This window comes from Haemaphysalis longicornis, unplaced genomic scaffold (assembly GCF_048455015.1).
Source record: "Haemaphysalis longicornis isolate Haplotype H1 unplaced genomic scaffold, Haemaphysalis longicornis Haplotype H1 scaffold_9, whole genome shotgun sequence".
In the NCBI taxonomy this organism is placed as follows: Eukaryota; Metazoa; Arthropoda; class Arachnida; order Ixodida; family Ixodidae; genus Haemaphysalis; species Haemaphysalis longicornis.
This window is the reverse complement of record NW_027526460.1, coordinates 72,302,228-72,329,294: the sequence shown is the minus strand read 5'-3', so window position 1 is coordinate 72,329,294 and position 27,067 is coordinate 72,302,228. Positions and strand designations below refer to the sequence as shown.

At 44.5% G+C, this 27,067-nt stretch overlaps 1 protein-coding gene across 1 annotated transcript; it reads right to left on the bottom strand.

Annotated features, from left to right (window-relative positions):
* Window positions 1-302: 302 nt before the first annotated feature.
* Window positions 303-11,706, bottom strand: LOC144153254 (uncharacterized). Its single transcript, XM_077684903.1, has 5 exons — window positions 11,584-11,706; window positions 6,565-6,716; window positions 5,965-6,032; window positions 4,202-4,282; window positions 303-515 (listed from the first exon to the last, which is right to left on the bottom strand). The coding sequence occupies exons 1-5, from the start codon at window positions 11,704-11,706 to the stop codon at window positions 379-381; spliced, it is 561 nt and encodes a 186-aa protein (XP_077541029.1). The 3' UTR covers window positions 303-378.
* Window positions 11,707-27,067: the final 15,361 nt, after the last annotated feature.

Here is a 27,067-nt window from a genome sequence, read left to right as displayed (position 1 = left end):
GCTGATGTCCCGAGTACTTTGCGCCACACCCAAAGCATACGACCCTACTTACTTAACGGATTGGCCTCTCGAAGCTGCCTCCTCAACTTTACATCCGCATTTTTTATAAATCACCCCCTTTAGAACAAAAAGGGGTGCTGTATATAAAAAAAAGAGCTTTAAACAAAGAACATCAGCTCTTGCTTACTCGCACTGGCTGAAAAACATTTCCAGAGGTGCAGAGTTTATATCGGTTCAGAGGTTTTTATTTGGTAAGCGCAAGCTTTCGGTCCATCACTTCATCTGTAAAAAGTACTTGTTGAGACATTCCAACCCCAAACGTATTCAAAGGCATCCGGAGAACAGCGGGAGGTATGCCACATTCCCTTTGCGTGACCGTTAATAGTCTCCTTCGCCATCATAACAGAGGTCTCGGCTGTGGGGTGGCACGTCCGCCCCACAGTCGGTGAGAAAGCGGTCAATGCAGTGCTGCGGAACAGAATCTTTTAATTCTCGTTGAACTCCCAGAAGACAGCCTGGAAGAACAAAAGAAGCGATAAAATGTCACTGTTGAAAGGAATCTTAGCTTTTTGGTCATCAACGTCACGAAATTACTACCACAGGGAAGCAAGGAATAAAAGCTCGCATATATCAGCGCAGATATTTACGAAGGCTTACAACATAACAGACCGGACTAGCGCTGGCTCTGTGGACTTGTTGTGTGTCTCCGGGCGTGTTTTTTGCCGAGATATATTTTTTAGCCGAGTGCCAATTTGCCACACAACGTACTCTTTTCAACGTAGATAATTTGGTGTAACATTTAAAATATTTTACTACCTTGATGTGTTTTCGCTAGATGTAGTTGATGAACCCCAATGCTTAGAGTTGTAAAGAAGGCTGTTATGTATAAGCTAGAACGGTTGAAACCTATGCCATTCTGGGGAGAGCCTGCGGCCGTTACAAACGCGTCTTGTCTAGGCGGATGTTTTGCTGTGGCGAAGCTCAGGAGCAAGCGTAGTACGAGCTCCAAAATCGCCTTCAGCAACCGCCTGTGCTTGCAGTCTGACGAAAATTCCGAGACTGGAATGCGCATACACGCCCGGGGCGCAGCCATGGGGGCCATCGCCGTTCAAACGCACGACGGATGAAAAAAAATCGCATAGTCAAGCCAAGGTCTGACAAAAAGAGAAACTATTCCGCCTCTGAAAAATGTTCCTTCTAATGTAAGCCATTTCTACTTTTCGCCATTACGTCCACGGCAGGTCGTTTAACGTGGTAACAGACCACCACCCGCTGTGTTGGGTCGTACACTTGTAAGACCATTCTGGCCGCTTGCAAGAATTCCACGCCACTATATTTTTAAATCGGGCAGGAAACATTCTAACACCGGCTACCTGCCACGCGCCTCTGTCGACCCACCACCACAGGACTCCGAAAAAGACGCGTCGTTGTTCGGAATTGTGATGAAAAAGCGACCAAGCCGTCTTGCACGGAGCCAATCCTGAGTCGCGCGTCATGTCCGGCTACCTCGACGACACAGCGCCGCCGTGCCAAGGAAATTTACGCGCAACTCCGCTGCATTATGCATGAAACATTAGCAGCTAGTGAACAAGAACCTCTACGCTACAACAATAACGAAGCGCCTTCTTGTAGGCTCCACAGCCTCCTTTACCCAATCTTGGAAGCATTCCTCGTCTACCCATCATATGGGAATTTTGTGTATGGTCTGCGCGCTGGGGAAGATTATGACGAAGTTCTATTAGCCCCGCCTTACATCGGACGTCGCCCAAAATGTTTGGAGCTGCCATGACTGCCAGCGGCTCAAAACACCTCCCAACTGGCTGCCCGAATTCTGCAGCCCATCGCCATGCCATCGAGCCTCTTCCAATGTCTCGGTATGGATCTCTACGTCGTTATTTACTTCACAAGCCGCGTTCAGGTGGATTGTTGTTACCACAGACTGCATGACGCAGTACTCAGAGACCACTACTATTGCCAAGAGGACAGCTGAAGAAGTTGCAAAATTTTTATTACCGAAGTTGCGCGGCTACATGGAGCCCCTGAAGTCCTAATCATGGACTTCGGAACGGCTTTCACTGCAGAGCTCATGCAGGGCGTCGGACGGTACAGCAACATGGAACACCAGAATACCACAGCGTACCGCCCGCAGACGAACGGTCAAATCGAACACCTGAAGAAGATAATCGCGGATATTCTGTTTATGTACGTAGATGTTGAACACAAGATATGGGAAGTTATACTCCCGTAGTTCACGTTCACGTACAATGCAGCCTTCTAGAAAACTTAAGGCGCGCCGTAGTGGAGGGCTCTCGGTTTATTTTGACCACCTGGGGATCTTTGACGTGCGCCGAAATCTTGTATACACGAGCGTTGTTGCTTTTCGCCTCGATCAAAAAAGTGGCCACCGTGGCTGGGACCTTACAGAAAACTACGCAGATCACTCCATTCGATGTTTTCTATGGTCGACCGTCGACGATAATGTTCGATGCCCTGATGCCACATGCAGCAAACGCCCACCCCAAATCCGACGTCAAGGGACACCTACAGGTAGCGGAGGAGGCCGACCAGCCTCTTTCCCGTACGTACTTCCAGAGTTCCTCAATGCTTTTACAGCATTGAAGAACTCCGGTACAACGAGCAGTCGGCTGGTGAGTGTCGGACTAAACAACCTCCGATGCGGGGACGCCAACCAACATCCAGGTGATTTGTTGGTTTTGGACTGCTATTCGACGACACGCACTCAGTGAGAAGCTCTTGCGATAGTATTTCGGACACTACACAATTCAACGACGTGTTTGCTAAATAATCTACGGGGTTCTCCCCGACGGTGCCTGTGGGAGTTTACTAAGATGCCTGCGGCCCGAAGTCTTTCGTATTGTTCGCGTCCAGCCATGCCACGGGAGATGAGGGATTTTTATTTGAACAGCGGTTGCATTTTTTCATCAGGTCGACACCATTTTATAGCAGGTGCAAAGGTGCGAACCATACCTTATCTTGCATACTTTGGCGTTTTTGTCACCAGCGGCTGGTCGCGCCCAGCTGTATTATCTGTTTTCGAAGCTACGCGCGTGTGCCCTCATCTATTGCTTTTGTAAGCCGCACAGGCTATCTCTTTTGGTAGGGAGAGAACCTAGAACCTAGATAGGGAGAGAACCTAGAATCTAGATAGAGGCGAACCTAGAATGTTCGTCTTTGATCGACAAAGTCCTTGATATAATTAGAAGGTTCCAGAAATATACACACAAAAAGGTTTATGCTAGTATGCGCCCCGGCATTCGATTCGCTGACATTCTGTGCCCGTCATGTTGTCGCCAGCTCCGTCGCCGCTTTTGTATACCTACGAGCACAAGTTCACTCAAAGAAACTTTTGTTTCTGTAAGAAACCTGCGTTGTCTTCGGTTTCATGACAATAAACAAGAATGATAAACTCCGCTTTGCCACTAGGTACCGCTAATCTTATACTTCCTACCTATTTTTTTACACGTGTCTATTTGACAAATATGGGTTGGTCCACTTAACTTGTACATTTGCATACATTGTTGTTGAACTATGGTGGCGTTGTGCATCGCTTGATCTCTGGAGATTCGTCATATGGTGTTTTTCGAAACGTTCATGTCCGCCTTCGCCCTTATGTAATGTCTGGACCTTTACGGGTATGATAAACAAAATAGAAATCCATAGTATCATGCCGTGTTGCTAGGGTACACCAGCACGTAAAAATAAAAAAAGCTAGGGTACACCAGCACGTAAAAATAAAAAAAGATTGGTTGCACACGCCGCATCAGCATTTCACCTGTAAAACGTTGTATGAAAAATGTCTTAATGTGTCTTTGTGAATGCTACATAATATTTTATTTTATTTTTAGCTGGGTCTTTTTGAGCATAGAACTTCTTGTTTCTATGAGGTAGTCACTTCTCTAATTTAACTGAATGGCTGGGGGGTAAATGTTTTTGAAAAGTAGAATCTTTGATATTCTACTAAACGCACTACGTCTTTCTCGCAGGTATTTACTTGTCCTTACAAAAAACTGCCACACATATGGCGTCTATTCATTCCGCGAACATTCCCCTTCACGAAAAACCGAGTGCCACCCGCACTCTTTCCCTTCGTGTCATGCTGACGGTTTACACTGCTCCCATAAAGAGTAAAAGAATGTGTTGTAATACTGTTTTAGTATAGAGCTGCTGCAAGACGACTCACGCTCTCCGTTGTAGCCCATTACCAAAATAAGACAATTTTCGTAGTCGCTGTAGAGGTACACGGCGTCTCGTGGAGTTGGATCTAATGTAACAGGAAGTGCATAATTTCAAAATGTTGAAATAGCGTTGCTGCAAAAAGTCGTCGAAAACCATTCATGCGTCATTCATTTATGTTCCGCATTGCGCGACGCGAGCGGAAGGTTAAAAAGGCATTATGGGCCTTGCGGCCTTAAATATTTCTTTTGCTTCCAAGAGTACCATTAATATACCATACATGTTGTATTGCCCACAGGGTGCGAGACGCACCAATTCGTTCAAATGTCCTGATTTGTTCCAATCCATTGCGTATAAAAAAGAAAATTAGAAGCCGTTCCACTCATTGTGAAAGCTGTCGGAAATGCAGAGCAGTGATTCGCCATAGTGGCCTGTACCGCCGTTATCCGCTTACTGCTACCACCCCATGCAATTCAAATTTCCCGCCTTTGCAGTGCTCGCGCGCCCCCTGCCTGAAACTGCGCCAGCGGGAGTTCTGTTCTCTTTGTTCTTTTCTCCCCGCACGTGCCGGCGTTGCACTGCCATCGTAATTGGGCCCATCTTCCCGCGAGGGGGACTCGAGTAAATGCGTCACGTCACATAGGGGGTGGGTGTATTGCGTTAACGTTTAGTGTTTGGGGAGTTGGTGGTAGTGAATGCGTTGTATCAGCAGCTTCTTGATGTAGTTTGAATGAGTCAAGGATATAAGGCGCGTTCGTAGCCTCCCATTCTGTGTCGGCTTTGTGGCGCAGTGGGTAGAGCACCATGTACATTGCGTTCCGCCCGCAGGGTCGAGGGATCGAAACCAGGCGCCGGATAGTTTTTTTTTATATAGTGTAGGGGGGGGGGGTGCGGACAACGACGGTGCGGACTACGACGGACGTCAACGCGGGTGACATCGTGAGTTACTGAAATGCTCTGCATTTAAAAGGAATTACAAAAGGCCCCTCAACACTTGAATATTTCTTGCAGCCAACCTTTGATGTACGAGAAACCGAAAGAACCTCTGAGGAAATTTATTATGATTATTTGTGAGGCACGGTCGAATAAAAAAAACTGAAGAAAAGTGCTGAACCATCTGTGATGAAACATTTAAGGAGCAGTAGCCACAGCAGTAGTATCAATGCTTTGATTTCCGCTTGCAGTATTTCTTGAGTATATTGAATTTCTTGTTTTGTAAGATATTCCACCTACCACTTCCTCTCAGACAGTTACTCGCTGGTTTGCGTACCAAACTTTGTACTGCAGTGAAAGCGACCGAATGCAATAGATTAATTGTGAAAGGTATGAAGAATATTCGAAAGAAGAACTGAAAAACCTGTTTTCGTGAAAGCAATTTTAATTGGGCTTAACTCCATAACAAAACACCTGCCAGATACAGTCGAGAACCATGACAGTCCTTAAACGGGTTAGACAGGTATTCATAAAAATATTTGGCACTCGTGGCTGAAGAGACCTTGCCGGCGCTTTTTATTAATTTTCTGGAAACAAGCGTACTTTACTTGGCGCTCAGGCAAACAGGAAAGGCTGTCTTGCGATCACAGATGATAACACTTTACTTTAAGCACGATTCAATAATTTTGTTGTTTTACGCCGTGAGCCAGCTTGTGAGCTTGTTGCAGTAGGTCAATTCTCCAGATATCTCTAGCAAAAAACGTTTTATAATGATATATATTTGCGCTGGAACAATGCATGCGTCATAATGTGTGATAGAAAGGAGTAAAAACAAACCATCGTTTGAGAAAACAGTAAAGTGTCCAGGTTCACCTTCTGCCTTCACCCAGAAGTAGGCCTTCTCACTGCAAAAAAAATTGTGGTTTGCAGGCTATCTTTAAAAGGAGTACTTGTTTGTAGATGACGACATCGCCATCTCGTTGTTCCAATAGCTCGGGTCTTTATACGTGCTATACATGTAAGCTATCGAGAAGCAAGAAGTATGGTACGAAACATGCTGGATAACTATATTGCTTCTATTACGAGTGGCATTTTTATCGACTTAATTTATTTTCGGTTGAATACATTAGATAAGACTGGATATAAAAGTAAATGCAATAAATACACGTGCACTAACGATCAGGCGAAAAATGACATAACACATTTTACAATATGTATACAGTTTCTTGTCAAAATTGCTCTGGTGGCCAGTGTTATGCAGCCCATGAGTGAACCGAAGCGCGACAGTAAGCTCGACAAAGAGATTAATAGGTAGTGGCCGTAATAGTTGGTCTAAAATGAGCTTATTCCACTTTTTTACCATTCGTATTTTAAAATTTTCCGGCTGGAGCTAGCGTTCTTAGACCAGGAACTTGTGTTTAGAGGGAGAAAATGTACCTGAGCGTGCCGTCCTGAGGATTTATTGTCCACGTAAAAGTGGCTGTACGTGCATCGGGATCAATGGTAGTTCTCTTTCCCAACAGGCACTCGAGGATGTTGTCGCCGTTAGAGTCGGATATGGCAGCAGTGTCCTCAAAGATCTCAAATACCTAAAATATTGTTTCAGGAACTTTTAGTGGTTTCGCCTTCATATAACGTGCTCATAATAATCATTGCACGGTAAGAATTCGCGGTATTGCTTTAATAATAACAATGAGATGTTGAGTCCAATAAAGTGCAGTGAAAACCTGTTTTATTCTAATTGCAACAAACAAGTTGAATTGTTGCACGGCATGCCTATAAAGTTTGGATTTCACCATTATCACCCATCTGAATTCTCCTATCAGATTGAGTACACCACCAGCTCTAAGTTCACTACTAAAAGATGTGGTGTCCAAAACGACTCCGGCGAAAAAAGGTAGCCGAACACTAAACTTCATTAAACCCGCCAGATTATTTTCACCGGAACAATTTTAGATGCAGAGCATCTTATAGCGGGGGCCTGTCATGCGTCGAACGTGCGTCCGTCCGCACCGCTCCTCTTCACGCCAGCTGTGCGATAACGCGTGCTCGTACCCCTCCCCTCCCCTTCTCCTCTCCCCGCGCCGTCTGTGCGCCCGACGCGCGCTTCTCCCTCCCGCGTCTTCACCCACCAGCTGTGCGATAGCGCATGCGCGTCTCTCTCTCCTCCTCCTCTCCACGTCAGCTGCTACCGCGCGCTCGTACCCTCCTCTCCCCTTCTCCTCTCCACGTCGTCTGTGCGCTGGCGCGCTTTCCCTCCGTGTCTCATCCGCAAGCTGTGTGATAAGCGCGCATGTGCGGCTCTCTCTCATTCTCCTCTCCACGGCAGTTGCTTTATATACCCCGTGCGTGCGCCGCTGGATCAGTTGCTTCTTCGCTTGATATGCGCAGCGCCGTCTCGATGCGCTGAAAATGGACACCAACGAATCTGCTAACGAACTGTCTGGCGCACCTTCAAACAGCGCCAGTCAGTCCGTTATGCTCTGCATCCTCACAATCCCCCTCGGGGAGGTGCGGGTAATTTTATGTTCGGGTTAACTTTATGCTCTACAAAATCTCTAACTCCTGCACTAACTAAAAAAAGGAAACTGGCAAAACTCATCTAGACCGAGAAAATTCAATGCGCAGTAAAGCGCGTGCCTTGCGGCTACCGCAGAGATCCGGCTCACCTAGTGGCTTCAGCAAAGAAATAAAACCTCCAGCGCTGTCGTCAAACGCTCGCATGCATGTAATGTGTGGCAAGGGGAACGCGACAGTATCGATGCTTATGACGATGCTTATGACTACTAGCGGAGTGCAAACCAACGCGAAACGTAAAAAAGTGAAGGAACCTCCCATTAACGCGTAAGAATTGAAGGTAGCGAAGATGTACGGAACCTTTACGACCATCACGAAGGTTTAAATCCACGACAGCAACCGATTTGCTTTCCTTCGCTACCGCAACGACCTTTACCCCATAGTGTCAGCTTCCTGCATTTTTCGGAAGTGATAACCATTAAACGTCACCGTCGAGGGGCATACGCTATGACGTGTCTTTCTTGTTCCGAGCAAGTGTCGCCGCAATTACGGCGAATGCTGGATTTTTTTCCTCTTGGCCAATCTTGGGCAATCTTCCTAAGTGGGTATGCTTGGCTTGACAAACATGACCCGGCGACGCTGGGTGGTCACCGCGAGGCACCCACAACGTGCGCTCGGCATTTTCTTGATTTTTTACGTGGTGTGTATAGTGCCGTCCGATGGCGCTCCAGCTGAGCGCTACAAGCCTGGCCAGTGGGCTGTTCCAATGACATTCGAATTTTTAAGACGTAGCTGACACGATCCAGAGCGTCTCCCGTTTTGGTGCAGAGCTTCCGTTTTTAACTTTTTTTTTCGTAGGGTGGTGGTTCGAGTCCGCCTCTTGCCATGTTTTGTTTTTTTTAAACACTAATTTCGAATAAAAGTTTCATGTCTTGGGTTAGTTTTCAGTATTTCAGATTTTTTTTGCTGTTCGTTAGGTTACGTTACGTTAATTTACGTTATGTTATAGCGAACGAAGTAGGGCCAGAAGCGGCATTTTTGCATGAAAACGCCAGTGGACGTCGCTTTAGTGTAGGGCTTATGGTACCGTTGGACGGTACTCTAGACACAGCCATTTTTTTAACTGCCGGGCGTTCGCCGCTATCTTGGCCAATCTTCCTAAGTGGGTATGCTTGGCTTAACAAACATGGGCCGGAGACACTGGGTGGTCGCCGCGAGGCATGCGCACACGAGGGCTTGGCAATTTTTTTGGTTTGTTTGAACTGCTGAGCGGTCGCCTCAAGCTTGGCAAATTTACCGAAGTGGTTATGCTTGGCTTGACGAATTTGCGCAGGGGACGCTGGACGGTCGTAGCGAGGCACGCACGCACGTGCGCTAGGAATTTTCTTGGTTTTGCTAACTGCCGGGCGGCTGCCACGACGCCCGCGCTCACGTGAGCGCGCTCGGCAATTTCTTGGTATTTTTAACTGCGGACACAAAAATATTACGATTAGATAAACAGCTTCGCTGTTAATAAACAATTTCTAACTGCCAGATGTGGTGTTATGAATCCTTCAGTGCTCACGTATAAAGAAATGCAGCCGCTTCGCTATGGTTCAAGCCTTGCGGGACGTATTGTGAGCTTTGAGGATGAGCAGGTGGAAGGCACAATGCTGAATATGGTTTTGCATCCCCCACTCGGCCCGAAGAAGACGATGAACTCTTCGATGAATATGACGCCGATTACAAGCACCAGAGGAATGCAAATAAACAATGATACTGAAACCTAACTACGTGTCTAGCGATGCGCACCTACAGCAGCGTTGCCTTTTACGTCTTTTGCGAGAGTGCAAGCTCCCATAAATTGGTTGTTTTAAATGTTTTTTGTCTGTTTTGGGTACTTGTTTAGTGTTTAGAATGCACGTTTATTGTGTTTAATTTACGATGTGTTATGTTTAAGAAGTCTGCTTCTTTATGGATGCAAGCGAGTCTAGTGACCCGGAGCTTACCTTGAATGCGTCAGGAAAATCTGTTCCTTTAGGCCCTGAATCGGCATGCGCCAAATATTTGCCCGTAAGTACAAAAAGCAATGGAGACAACAAACATACTTGAAAGAGTGAGTTCATGGCGTTGTACTGCTTGCTTTGCCTGCAAAGATAAGTAAATTGTTATCAAGGTCTCCTGTATCATGAGCAACAGAAAATGTGCAGTGATTGTTTGCAGGGACGTTCATTTCTTTCTACCATAAATTTGTTCTTGGCACTGACCGATTGCTCGCTGATTTTAATGGAGTGTGTGCAAAACGTGAAGAGGTAGTCTCATTGAGACTTGTGCAGATGGTAGGCATATGAGCGAGTTTAAAATAGATACGATCTGATGTGAGTTTAAATGAATTCAATTGACGTATGGGGCTGTTTAATTAAGTGAAGCAGCCGTTTCCTGCACCTATAGCTTATGGTATAGCAATGCAGTCAGGGGTTCCCCGTTGCATCAAGCGCAGATGCACACAGAGACCTAAAGGCTGCTTTTAATTGGTTTCGTCGCAACAGCATGAACGATAATCTAGACCAGCTTCACGCATCCGGGATTACAATTTCGAGTCAAAAAATGTAATTCTAAAAATCATTTTGGAGATTTCTTGCACAAAGCATTGCTCGAGACGCCATAATGCGTGGACAATAAAAAAGCGTAAGAAAGTTTCAATCGAAATAGTGTAGAAACCATGTTTTTCTTGATCCGTGGTAGGAACCGAAGTGTTTCAAGTACATAGAATAAGTGCGGGTGGGTAGGGTATGAACGCTGAGGTTATCAAACATGTAGCGCACTGTACGAAAAGCACGAACAAAAGCTTTAAGCGGGAGAAGACCAGATAGGCAAATTCAACACAAGGAATCAATGCGTGTGACGCGTGGTGGGACTGTTGCGAACTTTGTGGGAACGGCATTCAGGAGACTGAAGAACAATAAAACAGTGTTGCGGTTTTTGTTACAAAAAGTGAATGGAAAAATTGTTGTCGGCCATGGGGCAAGTAGGTAAAGGTGTTTACAAGGAAAAGGTTACCTGTAATGGCAGAGTTTGTTGGGATTCGTAGCAAACTTTTGTGAGCAGATGGCGCGCGCGTAGGGTTTAATGGGTAGCTTGGCTCAAGGTTGTCTGGACTGCCACATGCTTACACAGTTGATTTCGAGCAGATGTTCGAGCGCGCGGTTCCCGCTGCTTGTCTATTCATCTCTGTCGCAACGATTCACAGCGAAAACCCCGGATGGCCTTAAAATACGAGCGGCGCTCCACTATTGCATACAACACGAATGTCGTCGTGGCTCAACCCTCCAATCTGAAGGCTACTTCGTTAGTCCGCTCTATATACAAAAAACACTCGCCTCAACAACGTTTGAGTAACTATTACGTGCACACGTGCGCAATGAGCGAATTACACTTGCTCACCTTGACTTTGGCCTTGTTCTTTGCGCAGAGTGTGACCGAAGACACCATCGCTATTTCGACTGCCCTTCTATAGCGAGAAATGTCCGTTAAATGAAAAAGTGTTTGGAGTCCTACCGAAGCCACCCAACCGAAAATGAGATTTTCGCATCGGTCTAGAAGTCCTTTTTAATATGAACACTACAGAAATACCATCAAAACGTTCAGGAATATTCCTGCAATATCTGGTGAAGTGTTTCCGCCTATAAAGCTGCTGGCGATCGGTTGCGTGTCTGTGGTATCAGGTTGTGAAAACACACGGACTTATTGTTTCCTGTCTAAGACCATTACAGCAACTGTTACTTTTGGTGCTGTGAGCTCGGTGTAGTGGGATTTCGGTTCACGCACTTGCAGTCGATCAGGGTTCTTTTTGTCAAAGAGGGGGGTTCCAGATGGGCGACGACTTAATAGCAGCGCTTCCGGTACAGGGCGAAACATGCCAGGGAAAGATGAACTCGACTTGTGCGAGCCAAACCTCACGTGACTCTGCCCAAAGCAGCGAAAGCGTGACGGCGACGCTACAGACGTCCAGATTAGCGACTGGCGCAGGGGTTGCAGCACCAGCTTTGACACCGACCGCTTGCGTAGAGGCTTCGGGGACATCGTCCGAGCAAGTCAGTGCAGAATAGTGGGGCCAGGGCTGCTGCTCGTTTGGGATGCGCTTCTGCTGTTCCTAAAGCTCGCGCTACGAACAAAAAGGATATGTTGAGCGTCCAGAATGCTATAATACTGTAATCGGATCGACCCCGATTTCATAACTACAGGGACCCAGTTTCATCTCTGACCACGGGAAGTGTCTTTCTCCGTAAAGGAGCGCACTCCGCAAACCTTCTCGGCTCCTTGCCTACTCTTGACTGTCCATCTCACACTTTGGCTTGGAATTTTCTTCTCTCCTCGTCTAAACTTTGCTGCGGCGAGTTTTCAGCGAGGCCAGACACGGACGGAGCTGAATCTTAAACAGCTTCACATTTAAAACTAAACAGACAGCTGAAGCGACGCCTGCGTGCCCTCCATACGAATACTTCCCCCGCTCCCAAACTAGAAGTCACATTTTGTCTCCTACGTGTTTCTTCTCGCAGTGCTGCTTCTGCGAGTCCTTCGGAACCCAATCACATTGTAGGAGACTGCGACGAAGCTCACTTCCTTGACCCAGTCTCCATTCCACCAATGATCTTTTGGAGAAAGAATCTTGGTCAGCTTTACCCCCGAGGACCACTGTCAGATGGTAAAGAGGTATATTGGCGCGGACCGTGCTCGAGGTGTCCTGGACTAAGGACGCCAGCCCGAAGACTTCATTGTGTTCGCAATAAAGAAGTTTATTCCTTCTCTCTTTTCGACGCGCTGCTGCTGTCTGCGAGGATTCGGTAACCTGAGCCGGCAGGTATGCATTCTTATTTTCGTCGCCCCAGTTCTTTTTCAGAACTACCAACGCGGTCCCCACAAGGTAGAATAATCTGGAACAGCTAAGACTGCACATACAAGAAACATTTTTACCAACTAATACCCTTCGAAAACACAAAACATGTGCGCACGCACGAGCACTTGCCACGAATGGCGTGCGGGAGCCATTCCCGACGAGCACATGGATATAGTTGCCACAGTGAGGACTTTATCCGCGGCCAATCCTACCGAGTGGGTAAGTGCCGAACATTTCAAGGGCAATGTCATAATCATCGTCATTCGAGGACGTGTATAAAGTTGACTTTGTCGCAAGTCGTTTCGGCATACACAACCACCAACCGCGCAAGCCCGCCAATACAAGCTTTCCACGGCACATAAGGCCGAAGTGTTTAGCCACCACCATAGCCATATGTTTAGTGGCACCGTAGGTATAGCAGTGTCGTGGGTGAACACACAAAAAACCTCGGAGAAATGCCATCCTAATATTCACGTACAGCTTTGCCGTTCGCACAAGTTATATATTCCAGCGAAGTAATGTGGACTTCTTAATTGCTACTGTTAGGGTTGTATCCAGTGGTTATTTAGTAAAAATGCGTTTTGTATGAGCTGTCTTACCTGTAGAGGATCTGTTTCCAGAGACTGGGAAGCGATCACTAGCAGCCTTCTAGGTGGGAACATTTCATCAGAGCTGGCATAACTGTTACTACGAGATGTCAGAGATGGCAAAACATTTGGAAAGTATTTCTGCGGGGTTCACATTGAAAGAACCTATTCCCCCTTGCAAAAATTTTGCTTTCGTAAGATAGCTCCAATACGACTGCGATCTCTTTTTCCTTCAGCGCAAATTGCCGATTGAGGGTCTGTATTCCTAATAGCGATGGTGACCTTAGTTACATTCCCTGTCGAAGAAATAAGCACAGGCCAACTTGAGCAATTGTCACTCGTTGATTGCGTACGTGTGCACATAACGTTTACAGAAACGCCGTTCACACGAGTTTTTTTTGTATATAGAGCTCACTGGGCAAGCATCGCCCAGACTGCAGTTTTGAACACCTTTGATATTGACGTGGTTGCATAGCGACTCCCAGCTCGTATTTTGAGGCTACCCGGGGATGTTTTCTGCTAAGCGAAGTGATAGCCATGTAGAGGTAAGACAGCGTTAACCACGCATACAAACATATGCGCTAAATCAACTGAGTGCGCACGACGTTTTTTTTTGACAGCATTTAGCCCAGCTATCCTTTAAAGCGTACGCACGTGCGATCCGAGCGCCAAAGTTTGGACGTTTCATCACAATACAATTCTTACTCTGTGTATACACGTGGCGTTTTCTTTGTAAAAACGTTTTCGAACGTACCAGATTCACCGACAACTCTTCTGCATGATTACGTTCTTGGCCCAAGAAAATACCTTGTTAGAAGACAACCTTTATTCGGGACAAAATGAGCACCACTGTTTTATTGCTCTTCAGTTTCCAGAATGCAAATTTCACAAAGTTCGCAACCGCCCCACCAAGGGCCACACGCATTCAGTCGTAGTGTTGCATTTGCTTTCCTTCCCGAATTCGGCTTTTGTTACTTCTTTCCCTTTAATGGGCTACATGATCTTTAGCCTCACCCATTATAACTGACCCAGCTTCACGTTTCCTGTGTAGTTGAAATGATGTAGTTTCTAGATAATTCTGATTCAGACATTCTTACGCTATTTTCCGATGTCAAACATTAAGCCAGTGACCCATGTCGGTAGGTCACGTGGAGCAGCAATCAATTGTGCGAAAATTTCTGAAAATAATTATTTATACTTCCGCTTTTTTATTGAAAATGTGATCCGGGATGAGTGAAGGTTGCGGATACAGTTAATCCTGGATCTACCGAAGTCGAAAAAGTTGGAAATTTTTTGTTACATCCAGGTTTTTGTTACATGCAGGTTCTCAGTTAAGGCTCGCGGGAGTTAATCAGAAACGAAACCAAAGTGCTAGACGTCAGTGAAGGTGGACTCACCAATCATGGCTTTATTTCACAGCAAAAAACGGCGGTAATTGCGCCTCCCACTTTCGCACAAGCTTAGGCACTTCACGGCGCTCCAAAGAAGCCAGGTCACTCACCCCCGTAACAACAAACGTAACTTAAATATCACTTTTGCCTTTAGGCACTTTCCGGCGCCTAAACGCGTTCAATAACCAAACGTATGCTGAAAACGTACGCTTTTGCACATTTAAGGCCCTTTCCCGCACTAAATATTGTTGAAAGGGTGCTATCCATGGGGTACTAACCAGGTAGCAATATTCTTCTCTCTCGCCAGCAGAGAGAGCATTTCAAATTGGGCGTTTTTTTTGAAGAGAAAAAACGTCGGTTTCAGCAACAGCACTGATCACCGATGAACCGATACTATAGATGGAAGTGGAGACGCGCGACTATAGCATGCACGTCGACAGGACGGCCTACCACCTCCAAACATAAGTCTGGAACTGAAAGGCTTTTACACGTGTAAACGCGCGGTAGCGGTGCGGGCGAAAACAAAGTGAAGAGTAGTAATTCTTGCTAGCTGGTTCTGCTGTGATACTACACAAGCAAAACCAGAAATGACTGCTACGTTAGCCACAGGATGGTGCTAGCCATACCGGTCACCATCGTCATTATCACCATCATCAGCAGCAGGACGAATTTCGTGTTTAGGCGATTAGAGATGCATTTATTGCTGCTGACTGCTTAAGGTAGTACTTGTATTTACTAAATTAGTTCATATCTCCGGTCTTCTTTTGAGCAAAAGACCAAAAACAATGAATGATCAGCTGGCCTACTTGGTTGCATCAGGGTTAACTGCCGCGATGTTTTGTTACGTAGAGGTCGCAAACATATGGGCTTCAACGGGATTGCAATGAAGAATGAAAAACTTCGTTAAATCGAGGGATTCATTACACTGATGTTCGTTACATTCAGGTTTGGCCGTACTGTAATTTTGTGCTGTTCGAACAAAACCAATTAAAAGCAGCTGTATTTGCTTTGTCATTTCTTCTTTCAATAAATTTGTTCGTGGCACCAACTGGACGCTGGCTGACTTTGATGTAGTCTGTGTGTAATATGCACAACTAGCTTTATTGAGACTCCTGCAGCTTACACCTATATGAACCAATATATAACGTGCCATCTCACATGAGTATAAATGAATTTGTTGGACGGACTCGACAGTTGAAATATGTAAAGACCACCGTTTTTTATAGCTATACCTTATGAGGTGCCTCTTCCCCATGCGGTCCCCCCTTGCACTAGACGTAAGTGACTGTCACACATAGAAGTTTAGGCTGCTTCTCATTGATTTCGTACCAGCTGCTATAAACCATATTCTACACCACATTTACGTACCCGGGATTATACTTTTAAGCAAAGAAGCGAAAGTAAAAAAATTTTTTTTCGAAAATTTTGGTAAAACTCATTGCCCCAAGAGCCGGAGATTTGGGTGATTCGATTTATGCTTCGGCATTGGAAAATAACGTGAGGAAGTTTGAATATCAGTTTCGTAGAAAGCACAATATTCCAAATGCACAGCAGGGTATAGATTTGTCTTGTATAGGAACTCTCATGCTAGAAAACATGCAGCCTATTAAAAGAGAACGGGGAGCAAAAGGAGAAGTCGGAAAACTCAGCCGAAAGGCAGAAAGAATGAATTCGTGTGAGGCTTAGAGTCGTTCTTGCAAACTTTTTGAAATCGGCTATTCTTTAGACTGGCGAACATTAGAAGCCTGCTTCTGTGAGACACTGCCTTCCAACTATGTATTTACTCGTGCCATGAACAAAATCGTCTGAAATAGGGGTCTACAGGGGCATCTGGTAAGTGAATAAGCATTTTAGGAAAAGAAAAAAAACCTGTAAAGACAGAATGACATCGGTTATCGCATCAACCGTCCCAAACATTTCCATCACGCCATGCGTTTGTCGGCTTTATGGGTAGCTAGGCTTAAAGGCTGTCAAAACTGCCTTGCACGCACAGTTGATTAAGCAATTATGTGGCCATGCGCGGTTCCCGCTGTGTTGCCTCGCAAACTCTGCAGCTTCGCTTCAATTTAAACAACCCCGGATGGCCTCAAAACACACGCAGCCCTCAACTTTTGTATCCATCCTTAATAGATTCGGGGCGAAAGCTCTAATCTGAACGACACTTGCTTCGTATTCTCTCTGTATATAAACAAATTTTTATCAACCGCTGTTTCTGACCGTTATCTGCACACATGCGCATTCAACCAATCACAATTTCTCACATTGGTCCCTGATCTTTCATTTGATGGGAAATGTAATTGAAGCCACCACCGCTATCAGCAATACAGACACCTACGCCAAAATGTGCGCTAAAAGGAAAGTATTCGGAGTCACAATGAACAATGGCCCCGAAAGTTGAATTCTTGCATAGGACAAGGATTCCCCTTGAATATAAGCACAGGACAAATTCTTTTAAGGGCACAGGGTAAGGCGAAATTTTGAAAAAATGACTTTTTGTTTTTCTTCGCAATTAGGGAAGTTCAATTCCTTGTGCACATTTTCCATATTCACACTTGCCTTAAAAAGTCCCATTTCTCACTAAAAAGCAGTTTTCCTGTAAGCAAGTAGTGAGTGCCAACATCCTCTTAAGAATGTTCTCAGGGTTTATTGTCATTTTTTTCATCAAAAAACTTCCAGTTTCAGATCAAAATGCTTTTCTGGAACCAGCTGTATTAAGAAATTGCTTAGCAACCATTGCATGGCTGATTTTTCAGCGAGGGCAATCCAAAGACCCTGTTGTGCGTTTTTTCCACATTTGCCCTTCGAAGCCGCGCACAAAAAATCATCTTTTTTGGGCTTTACACTCTAATGATTGCAACGTTAGATGCTGTTCTTTCATTAAATGATGAAGCAACGCATGAGCCAGCATTTAGAAATTATTCAGACCAAAACCTGGGCGCAACACCACCATCAAGTGTCTCAAAGAGGTCGACCACAAGCAAAATACCTTGTGAACAGATCTGTATGATGGTGCACAAAATAGTCAAGGAAGGACAGACGACCGGGTGAAAAGCAAAAAAATTACTTTGAGAGTGATTATGAAGCTGGTGCTTTTTAAATAAATGGCTCCAGTGGTGTTTTTGGCAAAAAAGTATTGTTTTCACCTCTTTTCTTTCTTTAAACTTGATTATCTCAAAACAATGTTTTTTCCTACATAGGTACCATTATTTCCTATATCTTCCAAGACAACGAGCTGATTTTTTCCCCTGTCATCTAGATAACTTACAGCAGGTTATCTAGATAATCTAGATCTAGATAACCTGCTGTACTAGAATTGAAAATATGCACGTAACAGTTTTTTTGGTACACAACTTTTAATACTAAAATAATGCCAAAATTTAGGTACTAACGGACAAAAAATTATAAACCATGAATTTTTCAAGAATGTTCATAATTCTAGTACAGTTAAAATGACACAAAATTTGAAAGAAAATGATATATACGTTATGTAGATACCTTTATTAGATGCTGAGAGAAATGTACCTCAAAATGGCCAAAAATGCATGGGAAGTATACGGCTTACCCTGTGCCCTTAAAGCTTGAAGGCGTATTAATACAGTTCGGGTGAAGTGTTACAGCCGAACATTCGGCTGGTGATAGGTTTCGTGTCTCTGTTTTCATCTAGAGGACTCTGGTACACCGAAGCCTGTGCATACAAGAAGAATTTTTGCTAGCACCTGGGATAGGTTTCGTGTCTCTGTTTTCATCTAGAGGACTCTGGTACACCGAAGCCTGTGCATACAAGCAGATTTTTTGCTAGCACCTGGGCGAAAATACTAACTATAGCACTTCAGTTTCCCACAATAATTAGTTGGGAAATATAACTGGTGGGCGCGAAAGATTGTACGTGGACAAGACGATAACTTTATTCCTATTTGTGGTGTGAGCTCGCACACGGCACTTTAACATCTATGCTAGCCCACTCTATTGCTATGCGTGGTCGCTAAATAGGTAGGCCTAATGCCTCAAGAAGCTATATTGTTAAATTTTAAGCGAAGCTTTTATTGGCTAACTACGGTCGTCGGTGCTAGCATACGCCGAAACGCCGTTCAGAAAAGCCGACTTTATACAGCATGATGTAGGCCTATTGTCTCAAGAAGCTATATTGTTGATTTTTAAGCAAACCTTTTATTGGCTAACTGCAGCCGTCGGTGTTAGCGTACGCCAAAACGCCGTTCAGAAAAGCCGACTTTATACACCATGATGACGAAGATGATGCAGTTGAAGCATTTGGCACTCACCCAATCGTGGGGAATAGAGCTTTTAATATCGAAGCTGTCCAGGACATACGAAATAGTGGAGCGCTGCTCCTAAGGAACATGTGCGGATGTTTACTGCGATCCGAAGCGACAGAGATGGATAGGCAAGACAGGGGGAACCGCACATACGACAAATATGCGCGAAATCAGTTGTCTGGGAAAGGCAATTATGACAACTTTTGAGCGAAGCTACCGAGAATACCAATGTCATTTGGCCTATACAGGTAACCTTGTTTTCCTTTGTAATAACATTTATCCACTAACCAGGTGCCCCGACAACGGTTTTGCACTATTTCGTTCCTGGCAGAAGAAAATACCTACTCTTGAGATTATCCCTTTTCTGTAATAAAAAACGCAGCACTACTTTAATGCTCTTCACTCTCCCGAATGCCAAAATTACCATATTCGCCACAACACCAGCTCGCGTCACAAGCGCTAATTCCTTGTTGGAGAATTCGCCTATATGCTCTTTCCCCAAATCCAGCTTTTGTTCCTGCTTCTCGTTCAATGCGCTACATTTCTTCTATCATCAGCGTTCATTCCCTACCTACCTGCACTTCTGTGTATTTCAAACACTTTGTTTTCTACACTATTTCGATACAAACTTCCTTCCGCTATTTCCTAATGTTAAAGTATTGGGCAATAATTCATTCTTCTACAGCTCCTGCAGCAATGCATTGTGCGGAAACTCTCGGAAATGTTTTTAATACTAATGATTTTTTGCTCGAAACTGTAATCCGGGATGCGTCGATGTGTCTAGATTGTAGTTCTTTGCTGCTGGGACAAAACCAATTAAAAAAGCATTTTATGTCTGCGTGTGGCTGTTAGTTATTTACGCCAAATGCGACTCGGAACCCCTGACGGGATAGTCATACCATAAGCTATAGGTGCAGAAAATAGCGCCCGTAATATAATTTAACCGGCCGATACGTTGGGTGAATTCATTTATACTGGCATATCAATGATATATATTTTATATTACTGATATGCGTACTATCTTTACCAGTCTCAAAGAGGCTAGCTTTTCACATTGTGCACACTTTACATTAAATCAGTGAGCAAACGGTCAGTGCCAAGAATAAATTTTTGGTAGAAAGAAATGAACGTCGCAGCAACCTAATCATGGTTAATATTCGGTAGCACTTGGTACAGGAAACCCTGATAACGATCTACTGTCCTTTGCAGGTACCACGCACGGTACAACGCCATGGCATCCCTTTTTGTAGTCTGCTTGTTGGCTCCGTTGCACTCACTACTTACCGACAAAGATTGGATGCATTACACGTCTATGCATTAACACGTGCTAATGAATTAACAAAGATGTCTATGAGCTACGAGGAATCCGAAATCCTCCCTGTGCAGTGGTAGCCGTGTTCGAGGAAACAGCAGACAGTGCATCATCGTTCCTGACGTTTGTAAGGCCGCAGTCTGAGGACGTATGACTGAGCGGGTAGTATACCCCGGGAAATTTCCATCTGACGAAAAAAACAAACAAAACATACTTCGACGAAGAGAAGATGCGACAGATACGGGCACCTCTGTCCGTCGTATCTTGTCATCGTACACGACTGTTTAACGCCACCTTTTCTTTGTTCCTTCAAGTATAAACTAACTGGCTCAGCAGCAAGTTTTGTTGAACTGTAACTGACGGCCGGTGCACCGGTTCACCATGAAGAAGACGGTTACATAGGCGCGCTCAAAAAACTTTCGAAACTCTTAAAACAACCAATTATTAGAAATCGTGGTAAAATTATTAAAATAAGAGTCTCTAAAGAGTCCCCCCCCCCCCCTAATATTAACATTGTTGGCATCCAGCACTTTGGCTGCAGAATAGCAGGCACAACCGTTCCGGTAAAAATACGCTTTACTTCCTTTTTCCTTAGTTTTAAAACACCCTGTTTTACAAACACCCTGTAAAGTACACTAAAACGTTGCAATCCAAGCCAGTGATGAAACTAAGGCGAGCGCATGATGTAATGGTGGTCCATGACGACACAGACGGCCTTGATGTGCGCCCCATAGACGCAAGCGCCATTTTCCTCTCTAGTGTATATTGTAAGAAAATCTATGCGTTGGAGGGACGGCTTTGCCGTGTGCTTTAGCGACCGTTGTTTTTGGCCTGTTGTGGCGTGCTTTGCGTACATTGCACGCTTCGTTCGCGAGGCTCAACTTGTTCGACAGAACCTCCTGGGTAACCCGGACGCGACGGAATTGAGTGGTCGTACTGCAAAGATACGTTAAGGATTGGTTTGCAGGGGGGAAAAGAAAATGCAGAGACCACATACAGACCTCTGGCCGCTACAGAAGCGCCACGATTTTCGAGCAGCTTGCCACGAATGGGACTCCGTTTTCTAAATTGGTGAATACCGATTTGGTCGTGTTTTAAGAGGTATTACTAAAGGCGAAAGAATCAACTGGTTGTGATAAGCAGCGATCATAAAATTTCCCTCAGCTTTTTCGCAATTCACCAACATGCTAAACTATATTAAATCGGTATAAATGGGAATCACTAAGTTCACATGCCGAATTGTTTCACTGTCTACGCTTATGTCCCGCACTGGCGTAGCATTAAGATAGCACATCAGGATGACTAAGTTCCGCTGTTTTACCCTTCGAAAGATGCTCCTCTCCGTTTTCTGTAACTTCCGACTCACGGAAAGGCTACAGCAGTGGCAGCGTCCCCCGCCCTAGCCCGGCCATGGCCGACGCTGCTGCTGCGTTTGGGACGCCGCCCCCTCGAATTCCAGGTAATGGCTGGTAGAATGTCTGGTTTCACTCTTTGTAGAGCCACGTGTGTGAAGAATTCAAGTGACGTCGCATTGGCAGTTGTTGTGGGTGTGATTTAAAGCTTTGCTTTCCAACCACCCTCACAGCTTGGATTGGAGCAGAATTTGTTTCTGTGTTTTATCTATGACATCTTGTACTTTGTGCTCTCATACACGTAGCTCTTTTTCTTTTCTTTGACCCTGCTTCTATCATTGTCCTTTCCATGGCTCGGTGAACCGACCTAAGTTTGCTTTCAAGTTTAGTAAGTCGCCAAATTCGCGCTCTATCACAGCCACGAGTCGAAGGACGCATTTATTGCATATTTTTTTTTTCCAGTGATACGGGTAGCTTTCGTTTCATTATTTTGGAGTGTTCGCCGATTGCACCACAGCCCATACCTACTCTGCTCCAGATTTCTTTCATGTGGCTGGAGACGAACGAGGACGAAGGAAGCAGTTATTAACTTTTAGGTATTGTGGCGTTTTGTTAGAATCGCTGAAGAGGCCCTTTCGGTATGTTTACTCATCATTATTTTAGATGTATTCATATTTTTTAGCCTTACGGCCTTGCTTTCTGAATTTTGTTCTAGCATTTTTTGCAGGTGTTATGCAAACTCGCTTAGCAAGGCTGTGTCGTCGGCAAACCTCAAATGGCTCACGTGTTTTCCGTTTATCCCTTATCTCATGTTTTCGACGTCAACTGTGCTGAATACCCCTCCAGACATGCACGATCACCATCATCGGGAACGAGTAAAGTCGGAAAGGTACAGTACAGCCGTTCGTGAAACTGCAGGATTGAAAAGTTGCAGGTGCGTTTATTACGCGAAAAAAAAGAAACCTAATTTTTCGACTAAAGTTGTGGGTGCGTTCATTATCGAGTGCATTCATTACGCGAGTAAATACGGTAAAGATTGCATAAGGCATAGCACATAAACAAAAAAAACTTGATGACGTTTGGGGTCGCCTCGTGATCTGATGGCTGGGCTCTTATAACATTGTTTCTAGGTTCGTTTTCTTGTTTTTTGACGTTCAAACATGACACTGCAAAATCTTCCTGTCAATCTTTTTACGCTTGTGAAGGCGTATTCATAAAATATTTGTCATGCAATTTCAGCCACCTCCGATGTAGGTTGCGCAGTATAGGCAAAGACTGTGGCAACGGTATTCACGTTTTCACTATGTCTCACATTATTGTATAAAAGGTACTTGTAACAGTGGCAAATGCCTAATATATTGATTTAGATCTGCTGCTTTTTTACTACAGTGTTCCTTTAATTTATCAACGAAAATGATTGTAACACAGCTTCCATCACACACCTATTATAAACTTTTGCGTGGCATATAAATTATTTCTCTTCAATATTTTAGTAAGCAGTGTTATTCAGAGAGCGGTTTTGTCAATACTAAAGCATTATGCAACTACGTAATTCGGAAGTTCGGTGTCCAAGTTATAGAAGATATTGTAAGCAAAGTGACTGATTTTTCAATGGAACAAAAACAGATAAATGCATTCGTGGAGCGACCATACATTTATCAAGTATGCTTCTCTAAATAAAAAAACAACAACTTACGGGATGGAAAAATGTAGGGCAAGGTTTGATCTTTGGGTAGCTGATTCCATGTCCTAAGGAATGCCAGATGAGCAGGAAACGCTTTGATCACCATATCTTAACGATCTCATCTGACTAAATGCGGACATAGGGAATTCATCTCTGCCTTCAACCTATAAACGTGCATTACTGCTGCGGCTTACAGGAGTACTTTCACGCTGTGAATTAGAAAAAGAGCTACTAGATCGCAAGCGAAGTTCGCGACAAAAGCATTCACAAGGAAGATCAGCGCAGTTTCTGTGCCGTAGTACTTAGAAAACGAACGAATAGATGAAGACGAACGGAATAGTGGTTATAACGAGAGGACAGAGTCCAGACACTAGACACGTGCATCTATTCTGATATAACGAATGTGGCATCACTGCAGGAACCACGAGCGACGCTATCTTCTACACGACGCGCCTTGTCCTGATCCTCGGTGTGGTGTATGCAGCGATGGAAGTTTAGCCGTCGTCATCAACAGCAGCCGAAGGGGTTTCGACCACGGAAATTTGGTGGTACAGAGGAGGGTGAGAGGGTTAATGCGACGAAGAGAGACAAATTAGCCTCTAACGCAGACCCAAAGGAACGATGAATTGTCCAGCGTGACGCAAACCGAGAACGGAGCAGCGGAGACGACGGGAACGCAGAACCAGGAGTTCCTACAGATAAGAGAAATTGCGGGGGACTACCACGCGTCCATCTCAACAGCACCTGTGAAACAGCTTCTATAGAAATGTATTTTCTAAAATATATTCTACATGAAAAAAAAGAACTGCGTTCTGTTGAGAGACAACAGCTCTCACTTCAGTGCTCCGCAAATTCTATATAACGCACAATTATATGTTGTTCTTGGATGTGGGAATTCCTACAATGTCTAGCGCTACTTCAGGACAACATAAATTCCCTCAAAACATCAGGATTACAATACTTTCAGCATTGATGAATGGAACTGGTAGACGGGTGCCGAGAGGTTTCTCATTCGTCATTTTTTTTACACCCCAAAACTATAAAAAATAGGATTTTCTTATGAATGGATGAACTGTTTGACGCGCTTGCAATGAAACCTTTGGGCAGTATCAACGGCATTCTTTGGAGGAAAGAGAAACTCAAAATCCGGAAGCCAAATAAGGAAGTAAACGGCGTTTGCCTTTCTTATATTTAGTGATTACGGCATTCCTTGCAACACCTTTTAGCTAACTTTCCAGCGCAGAAGCTGATTCGAGACGTGCCATTTTTCATTCCCTGATGAGACCAGGGCAGCGACCGCGGCAAATAAATTTTTACTGCCTTATAGATTTCCGTTAAAAACATATAAAACGGCCATCCTGCAAAAGGCATGCTGTGAGCATTCGGAGAGAGACAGTGCTGTTCAGGTTTTTGCCCTGCTATTTTGAGCCGCACTAAGTATTCCGAACTGCGGGTGTTTAGGTCGGAATGATTCTTGTTCAGTACAAAGCTTCAGGGTAATGTTCACAAAGTTCAGTTACCGAGTTTTATCACAGGGGTTCGTACCCACAAAAAAACCCAAAAAAGTAATCAAAAGGCAGCGAAGATAATGGCGACATTTCGTACAACCAACTATAAAATGCCATTCACCATGAGTGCTGTGGTGTCGAGAGGTTGTGGCGCTACGAGTGGAGCTAACAGATATACTGCATTGAGAGGTAACAGTTTGCTTTCTCAACAAGCTCATATAATCCACTCACCTGATGCTGTAAAATAGAAGGCAGGTCATTCAAGACGATTGCGCAATCCTGCAGCCTGCCGCTCTTTGCACGAGTTGAGGCATTGGTGAGGCATTGGTGAGTCATTGCTGACAAAACATTGCTGATGTTCCTAAAACCACTGCTGCCCTATTATAGTCAGTTGTTTTGTGCGGTTGTAGACTCTTAAGACTGCATCGGTAAACGGCTCTTACCACGGTCCTTCAAATTTATGCCGTATCCGTATGTTTACTCTCTTACCCATTTGCAAACATTCAAGTCTTGCTCGGCTTATCCATGTGGGTTTCAGTAATACTTCTTTTGTTAGAGTAATTTGCGTGTTTTAGCTGACAGACGCTTTCCGAAGTAGCCTTCAGAAGGGTGAAACACGCTGCGTCATATAGGCTGCTTTCTGAAACCATCTGCAAACTGCAGATTACGTTGAACCCATCCGAAAATCTCTAGAGAAATTGCAGACGGAAGTCCCTAGTTCAGTCTTCATTCAGCCAAGTTGAGCCCCAGCCATTATATAAACTTTTTTGCGAGACCCCTTTTATTTTATTCGAGAAAACTTCTGTGATAAAAATACTTGGCATTCTTTTCATAAATAAGGGCAGTTTGGCATCGTTTCGGTAAGCTTCGGGGTGAATTCATCCCGTCACTCTGCTAAACCGACGTGCTAGAACTGCAGGAACTGCCCGGTGTAAATTCACGTCATTTTTGGTTGCAGACTTGTCTTGAATGAATTCTACGCACGGTTTTGGTATCTAAGCGTGGCTTGGATCGTTTAGGCCGGGTTAGTTTAAAGAAGCACCCCATAACCACTTTTAGTTAACATTCGGCATCTACAAGGAAGTGCCTTGTTTGCAACCATCTTGCAATAGACAGTAGGCGTCGCAAAATTAATAGCCCGCTGGCGAGCAGCGTCACTGTTTAGCTGTCGTGGTTTGTCTGTTTGGCTGTTTAGCAGACGGCCAGAAGAGCGTCGATATGCTCAAACATGGCACCACAACACTCAATGCGTTGTTTTCTTCCGCAGGGTGCCGCGACAAACCTGTGTCGTGGTGCTATTCAGCGCTGGGAGGGTTTTTTCTTAGCATGTTTTTGCTAACGCCAAGGAACCAAGCTCGAGCTAAATAGCTCAATGGTTAAAAATGATTCTTCAGCTATCATTGTGTTAAGGCCAGGAGTAAAAAATATTGCTACGGCATAAGAGCAGCATGTACACATGTTGGAGGTGATAAACAAATTCCTCGCACTAGGAATCAACTTATCTCGGAAAATATTTCTCCACAGTATTTTGACAAATTGCGTTTTTTGGGTAACTGGCGATGAAGGAAGCCCTGTGAACAAAGAGTTTTCCTCTGCAGGCGCAAGACGCGGACTCAAGATGAAATCCCTGTTTGCAACTTGCTTCCTTGCCCTTTGGCTCTGCGTAGCCGTGGACAACAATCACGTGCTTGGAGATTCTGGCTCAGACGGAACCAATTTCCCTTACGCCTTAGACGTAAGCCCAAGCCCTTTGTTCATGTATGATGTTCATGAATGAATTTTTGTGGCGCATGGGCGAATATGGATAAATAGCGCCAAAACATTTGTTTCGTTACCTTTCTATTTTAAAAGGTTGTTTTCCTGTAACATACCCGACATTCAGCAGTACTTGTTTACATCCTTTACTACGTAAACCACTCTGAAATAACGTAAAGGATAACTTTTTTTCTAGTTCCTGTGAAAGATGGTGTCATGGAGAGCAATAACCTATTTTTTAAAAAAGGGACAATTGTATGTGCAACCAGTCACGTGTACGCGTGTCCTGTATTCGCCAGGATTTAATATCATATTTCTAAATTTTGTATTTAGACATTCGTAAAGGATACAGACACCAGCTTTGGACACGTGAACAAGAAAGAAATCATTTTTGAATTCTACGTTGATTTTTAGGATTCCAGTTCCTTTTCAAAGTCTCGTACAGCAAGGCTGCAAACTATAAGGCTTCAAACATTGTTGCATGGTGTAACAAAATAGCATTAAAAAAACCAATGGCAGAAAAAAATTCCCCGCATTTCCCCGAGGGGAAGAATGTGAAAGTGCGAATGCACGAGTTGAATTTCCGCGGTTCGGTAATGTTCGTGAAAGAGAGATCACACACACACACACAACTACAAAGAAAGAAAGATGCATTTATTCACAGACACCTATTTGTGTTGTCGT

Coding starts and splice junctions, on each gene's coding strand:
- LOC144153254 (XM_077684903.1), bottom strand. CDS start 11,706: ATGTCCCCGAAGCCTCTACGCAAGCGGTCGGTGTCAAAGCTGGTGCTG. Junction 6,033..6,564: donor CCTCAGGACGGCACGCTCAG/GTACATTTTCTC, acceptor TTTTTTTTGCAG/TGAGAAGGCCTACTTCTGGG. Junction 516..4,201: donor AATGGGCTACAACGGAGAGC/GTGAGTCGTCTT, acceptor TTGTTCTTCCAG/GCTGTCTTCTGGGAGTTCAA.